This window comes from Hipposideros armiger, unplaced genomic scaffold (assembly GCF_001890085.2).
Source record: "Hipposideros armiger isolate ML-2016 unplaced genomic scaffold, ASM189008v1 scaffold_913, whole genome shotgun sequence".
Lineage (NCBI taxonomy): Eukaryota > Metazoa > Chordata > Mammalia > Chiroptera > Hipposideridae > Hipposideros > Hipposideros armiger.
The window spans coordinates 493,063-502,957 of NW_017732263.1; the positions used below are offsets into that span (position 1 = coordinate 493,063).

Here is a 9,895-nt window from a genome sequence, read left to right on the forward strand (position 1 = left end):
GCTGTGGAGGGCAGTGTCACTGGCCCTCATATGTGGGATCCGAACCGGGGCCCTCTGGCATCCCAAGCCAGTTCTTAACCATCACGCCACTCGGCTGGCCCTCTTTCAGGTGCTTTTGAACATAACTTTTAAATTTTTCAGTCCTTTAAGCATTTTTAGGATTCATTTACATGTCCTCAAGTAGTATATTAGCCTTATGTTTTACATTTCTAGCAATTAAAATATAGACTTAAATTTAAAAACATCAAAAAGAAATCAGTATTAGCTGAAACACTCACCATATTAGAAATTCTGAATTTGATTTATACCAATAAGCAACTGGAATACATCAACTTTTATTTTATCAAAAAAAGTAAGCACAAAAACATAAAACCATTTAAAATAACAGAAAAAAATAGTAAGGATACCTGGCCATGATTACATCTTTAAATTTTATATTTCATAACCATAAAAAAGAAATTGTGAAAAAGAGATTAAAAAGTAACTTGGTTACAAGTCCTGATGATACTAAAACATGAATGTCTAAAGGGTTGATAGAAGAGAAAATTATGTAAAGAAATAAATACATACATATATACGTTTAAGCATATTTGGCAGTTAATAGTCATAAAAATCATTCTTGTTAAAATTGTCAAAAACCATTTTTTGGTAAATGAGTTATTCAGCAAATTAAGCAGGAATCCCAAGGGAAATATATGTACAAGGTCAATATAAATAAGAACTAAGATAACACTTGTTTTTAACTGAACCCATACTCACTATCCAGATGCAGAGCTCTCTGGTATTGGGGGCAGCACGTGGATTAAAACCCCCAGGGTCCTTTCCTCCCTCAAATCTCAGGATTTTGTCAACTTTGAGTTGGTTGCATCGTACAGGAAGCAGAAAAAATGAGAGTCCTGAGCTCACCAGGAGAAGAAAATCTGTTATGTAACTAGGATTTCTTGTACGTGACAACCTTCTTACCAACATTCTGGACCATGGATGATTGATAAAGAAAACTCTAGAGCAGCGGTTCTCAACGCAACCCTTTAATACAGTTCCTCATGTTGTGGTGACCCCCAACCATAAAATTATTTTTGTTGCTACTCTATAACTGTAATTTTGCTACTGTTATGAATCGTAATGTAAATATCTTTTTGTTTTCCAATGGTCTTAGGCGACCCCTGTGAAAGGGTCGTTCGACCCCCAAAGGGGTCACGACCCACAGTTTGAGAACCGCTGCTCTAGAGAGAGAGAGCTGTGAGAGAGGACCAGAAGGCCAGTTTATTAGTCTGGCCACATGGATACAAAGTCACTCAACCTGGTCATAATCACATTTCCATCAAGGTACTGGAATCTGACCATTCAGATTAGCCAGTCCTCCAGGTGGCGTAGGAGAGGAAAGAGCTTGAGCATAGGAGGGAAAGGTGGGGTGTTTTTGGTTTTGTTCCGCAGTATTCACCCATCCTTACCCCTAGTAAACTATGTGTAAGACCTGAGGAAAAGTCGTATGTAGAGCATGAGAGTTGTGATCATTCTATTTGTAAGCATTTCTTTAACTCTTTTATTATTTCAGTACAAACCTTGTTTTCTCTTTTCTTTACTCCAACCTGACTGGTGTGATTTCCTTCAAACACTAGAAGAGAGTTACCATGGTCCTCCCCCACCCACTCCCATTTTATTGCATTCATATCCCTTATATATTTCTTATTTTCTTGCAGAGACAAGAAAGATTTGCTGATAGGTCACTATTGGAAATGGAGAAAAGGGTAAGTTTCCATCTTGTTGAATAGTTAATCATTGTTCCCCTTTATTGTTTTGTGTAAGCAATGGTAGGGTTTTTTTTCCTTTAGTTTTTGTTGTTACGGATGGTAGTTTTAGTTTAAATTAATACTCATTAATTTAATTAAAATGTTTTTTAGCTTAGCTTCTTTATAGAGTTCTGTGGAGTGTCTCTGGGTGTAAAATTGCTTTGTTAATAAGATTTGATTTCATATATTATTCTCTCAATGGATTAAAAAATATTTTGCCTAGATTCTGAAACGTACACGTTGTGATAGTGAATCTGATATTTTTTAAATGCCATTATCTCTGTCTTTGATTTTCTGTGGTGATATACTTAAAACATTTTAAACATATGTACATTTCTATTCATGAAATAAAGTTTTTGAAGATTGTGGGGACATCAAATTTTCAAATTCTTTTTAAAGTTAATTTAATAATATTTAATTTTGAGTTCAAGTATTTAATTTAAGTACAATATTTTAAACAAAATATGATTACAAGAAAATCCTTTTGCCATTTTATATCTTTCTGCAATTTTTTTTATCTACTGTGATATATTCACCTGTTTTTCTCTCCATTTATTAATGTCATTGCTCAGCACCATAGGAATAACTCTACAAGTTTAGTCTGAGCAGTTGAGAATGTTTAAATGATCAAAAGTTAAAGGAAAAATGCCCAAAGAGTATCTGTAATGCAAGTGAGCAGTGGCTAGATTTGCAGGGTTTCGACCAAAGAAATTACCTCCTGGGTAGCTATGATCTCTAGATCAAAGAAAGAATAAATAATCAGGAGCAGCTGATATAAAAATATTTTCTTTCATTCCACTTTTAAAATAGCTCTTTTACCCTTGTGACAGACAGAGAGAGAGAGAGGGAGAGAGGGAGAGAGGGAGAGAGAGGCGGGGGCCAGGGGGGGGATGATTAAAAAATACAGCATCTAGAAATAGTCTGTTAATGTCTGTGTTGTTTACTAAATTGTACCTTATTATGATTTCAGCAGGTTTTAAAAATTATTGTTCTGGGCCATTTAAAAAGCTATTGGTATAACTAATAATTGCAAAAAATTCAGACTCACTTATTTTATAAAATTTAATATTGACTATTTCCTTTCACGATATAACTGTTACTGAGTATTATATCTTAAGATTTGCAGAAATAGTAAAAATCACTCATTTCTCTATTATCCATTACTAATTGTTGAGATGAAAGACATAGATAACAAAATAGTTAATCAAAATATTATTTTGAGACAGATTTTTAAAGAGTATTTTGTTTTTCTTGTGAAAACAATATGCTTATTACAAAAACTTTAGCAAAAAATAAAATAAAATCATCCATAATCCTATCATGAGAGGTAACTGATATTTTGATGTCTATCCTTTGTTTTATCTAGGCTTAGGCACACATGATACATGTTTTTGCATTCTGACATTCTCATCTGACCTCTTTTTTCTGCCTGTCAAATGCAGATAAATTACAAAGTAGCTAAACCACTCTCAATTAACAGACAGTGATAATCATAGTATTAATGATAACTACTAACATTTAGTCAGCACTCTGTTATGTGCCAGACAGGTACCGGGGTGGCTAAGCACTTTACATGCATTTCCTTTTAACCATATTTTTTAATGTTAATAAGTTTATTTGTCATACATAAGAAATTGCTTGTACCTTTACATACATTTTTAATGTCAAAACTTTTTTTTTATTAGACATGAAAAATTGCCTGCAACTTTACAATTGTCAATTTGGTAACAGGAGAATTTGATACTGCTCTTGTCTTGCTTTACCACTAAGTATTGGGTTGTTGGAAAAGTCATGACGTATTTTTTCTATGTTTTTCGTTGCAAAAATGCGTCATGACTTTTCCGAAAATCCAATATTTAAAATCTTGAAGGCACCTAATAAAATTGAGGATGATGGGGAGGTTGGTTACCTGTCATTTGGATAAAATAATGCTATTTCTGGTATTTTACAAAGTTATGAGGATTAAATATGCCACTGTATTTCCCACTATTTTGAGAAGTGCAATGGTTTTTGTGAATATGTCATGGCTGCATTATTAACTAGGAGAAAAGGTCTATTTATAGAAAATAACATTTTTGTCTATGTAATGTTCAAATATGCTGGTAATACAATAACATGGCACTTATAAAACTATTAGTAGGAGTCCATCTATTTTTTTTTAAATCACATACCCTAAAGACATTAACATTTACAGTAAATGTACTGCTTCACTAAATATGAACATTAATTATTAATATGGGAAAGAATGTCTTGGAAATAGTTTCAGTGTGATTAAACTAAATTTAAATGGTTTGTATCTGAAAGGTGACCGGCAGGAGTCAGTATCTTCTGGGCGGTATGACCTAACCAAAGTTTTACAGCACATTAATTACTGCTGCTTGCTTTTTGCATAACACCCTAGAATGCTTATGATTAAGGGAGAATAAAACAGTACACTGCAATAATGTGTGTTGCCTTTGCCTGTCACTCTTTGAAATAAGGTAGTTAAAAGTAAAATAAATGCTGCAGTCGCTTCTTCCTTAGATTCACTGCATTAATGCTACACATTATCAACCTAAAGACAAAGCTATAAAGCCAGTTGGACAAGTAATGGCTAGTAGTGAACATTGCAGGTAGAAGAGATGAACTTCTCTCTTAGATCCTACTGAAATTTTAAAGGACCCATATTTTAGGCATGTTTGCTTCTTGCTTTTCTGCTTCTGTCACTAGAATAATTGCATCTTTGTGTGAGTTTTATTTTTTGTTTTTTCCTTTCTATACAAGCCTCAGTCTTCAGTACCGGTTTACTCTCTCCTTGAGTTTTACGTGAACTAAAAAAAATAGTTGAAACATGTAGCATCTCACCAGAAAAATCAAAGCTTTAAAGAAAAAGCTTATAGAAAGTAATGGAAATAATGATCTTTGTATTTATTTTTCTCAAATTTTGGAAAGCTCTTTACACATCACTGGCATCACATCTTTTTCTACACTGCTCCTGATTTGATTTTTTATTCTAAAGTGTCACTATTTCACAATTTAGAAGAAAAATTAAGACTGTAATAATTGTGTAATTAATACTGGTACCTTAAATTGATCTAGGAACGAAGAGCTCTAGAAAGAAGAATATCTGAAATGGAAGAAGAGCTCAAAGTAAGTAACCCATGCTGCTTACGAGAGAGAGTGCCGTTCATGAACTCAAATCTTACAGTACTGTTATAGATGTTGTGTTTCCATTACAGTCGTTCTCAAAGCTGTTTATGCAGCTTGTGATTTATCTGTACCCGTGCTTCTGTTTCTTCCTAAATCCAGGTTTTAGGTGGGCTAGGAGAGTATTTAAAATGTAAATTTTATGCAAATCAATTTTGAGGCACTTTTGAAGTAGAACAGATTACACAATAATGACTATAAAATTTGGGATTTATCATTTATTCTTCACATTTCACATACTTTATTTCTTAGGGGATCAATATAAAAATATTCTCCTGTGAAAATAAAGGACATTAGCATAGTGGACAGGCAGAGCTATATTTTATCAAACTGCATTACCTGTGGAAATAACTGTTTTGAACATTGGAAGGAACACTTTTTGCAGGAAAAAAAAAATATCGTAGTTAATTGATTAACCCTTGTCATATTGTCTTGCATAAAATATCTGTCACATTATAAATTAAGGAGCTAATGCATAAGAAATTGTGCCCATAGAATTTGAATTTAAAATGTAAAAGTTTTAATATTGAATTATTTGGTTGCTTGTTAGAACGTTATGACGGAATGGCTTTGGAGACAAATTTTTTGAATTTTGTTTGCTCATGTAATATTTTGTTTGATAGGGAATTTTAGAACTACACTGTTTTGTTAAATCTCAGAATATTATTTTAAGACTTAATTTTTTTCTTACATTCATTATCTGTGCTTCTTTATATTTTTATTGTGCTCTTTTCCATTTTCTTATTTTTTATTTTCTATTTCTTTATATTCTGATTTCTGCAGAACCTGCACCAAATAAAGCAGATTCAGACTCTGAGAGAGTTAAATGAGCGACTGCTGACTGAGAATAGGGCCTTGACAAGAGTGGTAGCCAAGCGCTCAGGGTTCTGTAGGAAACTGCAGTCTGTGAACCTATAATTTATAGTTCCATCATTTCTTCTTGGTAGAGCCAGGCAGGTGTTTTTGTATCAGTAAGCGTGTCTTGAATTCACTTTTACAAATTAATGCCATTTTGTCTGGAGCTTATCATATAACTGTTTAATTATGCATGGCTTCTCAGAATGTTAGAAAGTGTCACTAATTGTATATTGAGACTGATAAACTATAAAAAAACTTAGGGAATGATTTAGGAATTTAAATAAAAGACATGTCTGCACTTTTGCAAAAAAAGTTTGTACACATTTTTTGGCTCTACAGAGATTTTATGGCTTAAAAATATGGCTATTATATTTAAAATTCTTTACTAGAAAGAAAGTGGAATATAAACAGCATAAAATGTATCTTGCATATAATTAATTATGTTGAAGCTGAACATTAAGCATCTGTTTTTCAAAAAAATGTCATTTTTAGTCAGAGCCATCTTAATATTTGCTTAGTTTTGTATTACAAAAGTATCTAAATACATAAACTTCAGATTACTGTATTTTATATCCATCCATTTTGAACCTAGGTAAAAATTGATTGGGTCCACATAAAATCAAACTCTTCATAAAGATTTTGCTTAAGAAGTAGTTTTGCAAGTAGAAATTTTATTTTTATGTAAGTCGATATTTGAAAGCTAAGGAAAAGGACTAAATATCTTGGAAAGTATATTTTAATGTCCAAAATATAAGCTACTCCATTTCCTAGCAAATCTGGCAGAGCAAATTTAATGTAAATCATTCTTAATGGAAACTCCAGATAACTTTCAATATTTTCACCCTCTCCTGCAGTTTGTCTGTAAAACAGAATATTAATTTGCTCTGTTTTGAGGATGTATATTTTCCTCTTTGCTCCAAATACTGGTTATTTTTCCTCTGCTTGAATATTTTCATAAATAGAGACTTAACTACTTTGGCTTATAAATTATTTTATTCTGATAATAGTAATAATTGCTTTGTTACCATTTAATGAGCACCTATTTTTGGATCTGACATTGTACTATGCACTTAAACATAGTACTATAGGTGAATTATTTAAGGAATTTAAAAAATTTAGAACAAGTCAATTAACCTCAAGACTTCCCAAATGGGCTGGTTTTCTTGTCAAATTATGTAAGTAATATGGTTTGAGGTCTGACATAAATAAAGCAAAAGCCTTGGTTTAGGTACTGTCAGGAACTCTTAAAGGAGCTCCCTTTAAACTCCCTTTTATCTAACAAAAACAGGCTTCATTTTTTTGGCTGCTCTAATACGGTGTGCTTGTAAGTCATAATTTCAAGTGATTTAGTACATTTCAATTGATAACTTTGGGAAAATAAACCTTTCATTCCATCATTTATTAAACTAATTAGCTTCACAAATCAGGGGTTGGGTTTTTTTTCCTTTCTTCAGATATATGTTTTATCCACTAGAAATACATATAACTGACAAAGCTTGTTCATGTGTCTTGTGGTGAAAATATAACATTTATTAAGATTAAGATTTTATCTTTTTATTGAAGCAAAACTTTTTCATTTGTCCCCTCATAGATGTTACCAGATCTGAAAGCAGACAACCAGAGGCTAAAGGATGAAAATGGGGCCTTGATCAGAGTTATAAGCAAACTTTCCAAATAAAACAAACAAAAAAAAAGCAGCAAGTAATGGAATTGCACATATTATAGTAACCCAGTGGACCATAATTGACAGTCACTGGAAGCCTGGGAAGAATCCTTGGGGACTGTCATTTTCGGATATCCTGCCAAATGCCCTCTTATCTAGGAGTTTTGTTCTGTTTCAATTTTCTGTTTTGTTTTTTTTTTTTTGTTTTTTGGTTTTTTGTTTTTTTTCTTGTATCAAGACCATTGTTTCATGTTAATGCAGCTGCTGAGATTTTTTTTTTTAATGACTGAGAAAACTTGTTTACAGCTCCAGCATATAAGGAAAGTGTTCAAGGCCAGATATGCCTCAGATAATTAACCAGTAAGCCTTAGTTGTACATAAATACTTTTGTGTCAACAAAAACTTTCAGCTCTCACAGAAGACAGTTATTCAACATTTTTTGATGTGCCACAGTTTCCAGTTTTTCAATATTTAAATATTTGTTTTGCTTTACATCTAAGTTTGGGTTTGTATGTTTTTCCTTCTAACTCTTCATGTGGCAGACTCTTCTATGTTTTCACAGCTTTCTCATTTACTGAAAAGAACACTTGTTCTTCTGAGGTCATTGTCATGTATTAGGCTAATGCTGTGTTGTCTCCCACCTGGAACTGAATTGCTTGGTGGAACATTGGCTTTCACTGTTTGTGCAATATGCATTTATTTCTTATATGAATGCTTTAAAGTCAATTGAGATGAGATTCTTTTAAGTCCTATTCTGCCTTCATTGGTCACTTTTTTTGTTTTTGTTTGTTTTTTACTATTGTAGTACAAGAAGTTAGATTCTATAATCTTCACTTTCATTTTAGCAGGTACTGAGTGATGCTGTATATATAAATAAGTGTATTGTTTTGATTTTTAAACCACCATATGGCATGCTTGACTATTTTCTTATTTCAAATGTCTGTTAATGCAAAGTAGGCTACTCCATATTAGTGTTAAAAACAAAATTTGCTAACAATGTGATATAAAGACTTTAAAATAACACATCATGTGGAGCCCTATCTTTACAAAAGTTTTCTACTGTAAAGTGCTTTTACTTTTATTTTCAGTTTTCATTTGATAGTATTCAACCATAATTAAAGTTGCATAAGATAATTGCTTCACATTTCACATACCTATATTTATCTGAGTGCTGTCTAAAGCTGTTGTGCTAGCCAAAGTGATGCTATGAAATCATTTGCAGACCTACCCCGTGAGTTCATGTTAAATGCACTGTTATTGCCATGTGAAGAGGCATTGACTTTGATACCACCATCATGTTCAGACCATTTTATACATTTCAGTGGCCTTTTAAAAAAAAAAAGAAAAGAAAAAAAAAGTACAACCAAGTATACATAGTGAAGATGGCTTTTATTTGGACAAATAGCTTTTATATTTTCATTGAACCATGCAAAAAATATTACATCTTTCTGGCACATAACTGTCTCCTTAACCACTGAACAGTTCAGCCATTTGAATAAATTGTACATTGTAAAGCTTATAGTAGCGAATTGTATTATTGATTGTATTGTATACTATATTAAATGTGAATTTGTACCCCTCCATTTTAAAAGGTCATTGTGTTCTACTGCCTATTTTAGATTACTTTAGGGTTGGGAAAAGGTGTTTTGGTAAGCAGGATGGCAGGTCCTCTCTCTTGATTGGTTTTATGAAGATATAAGGTTATGCTCTTACTACCAAGCTCAGGATTCTTGATTTTTAAAGGTACAAGGATAGTTGTGGGGATTTTATTTTGGGTTATATTTGAACTGTATGAATGGTGGGTCTGAATATAGAGAATTTCCATGGTCTTATGTGGACATAAAATATACAGATAATTGACCAGTTGGAGTGACTGCAACGTGTTCTGGTTGCACAACAGTTAGGCATGCTAAGGATTATATTTGTGAAGTTTGGATGCCTGTGAAGAATGATTAAATACATGTTTCTAATATTTTAGTGTTTTGTATTTAGGTTATTTATTCTTTGTATCTAAAACTGAACAGCTACTGTGCTATATTGATTTTATTGGTAGTATTGAGCAGACCTTGTTTCTGCATGAAACTAGTTGGAAAACCCACTATTTTGGAAATAAAAAAATGTATTTTGACATATACAAATAAAATGAATAAAACTATTTTAAATGTGTGAACTTTTACTGAAGACATTTGAAATTTTGTTCTGAAATATTTTAATTCTGCATGGGTATTTTTTCACTAATTGCTTTACTTTGATTCCAATTTGAATAATTTTTGAAATTGTAATATTGTGATAATTTGCACAACATTGTACATGCACATATGTAAATGCAATCTTAATTGCCATATTTATGCAATCTGTGTACCAATTTGGACAAATGTTTATATATTTTACATAAAGC

General features: G+C 32.2%; 1 protein-coding gene across 13 annotated transcripts in view; it reads left to right on the top strand.

The window, feature by feature from the left end:
• Positions 1-9,653, top strand: part of PPP1R12A (protein phosphatase 1 regulatory subunit 12A) — a 162,845-nt gene extending 153,192 nt beyond the window's left edge. For 4 of the 13 annotated variants that reach the window (XM_019630451.1, XM_019630442.1, XM_019630441.1 and 1 more), the window contains 3 exons: positions 1,701-1,748; positions 4,869-4,919; positions 5,760-5,931. In XM_019630451.1, the coding sequence (XP_019485996.1) occupies positions 1,701-1,748; positions 4,869-4,919; positions 5,760-5,894 (234 nt within the window). In that variant the 3' untranslated portion in view covers positions 5,895-5,931. Of the gene's footprint in view, positions 1-1,700; positions 1,749-4,094; positions 4,126-4,868; positions 4,920-5,759; positions 5,933-7,425 lie in introns of those variants that run through there. The other 9 variants (XM_019630449.1, XM_019630444.1, XM_019630454.1 and 6 more) reach the window with 6 other exon arrangements.
• Positions 9,654-9,895: the final 242 nt, after the last annotated feature.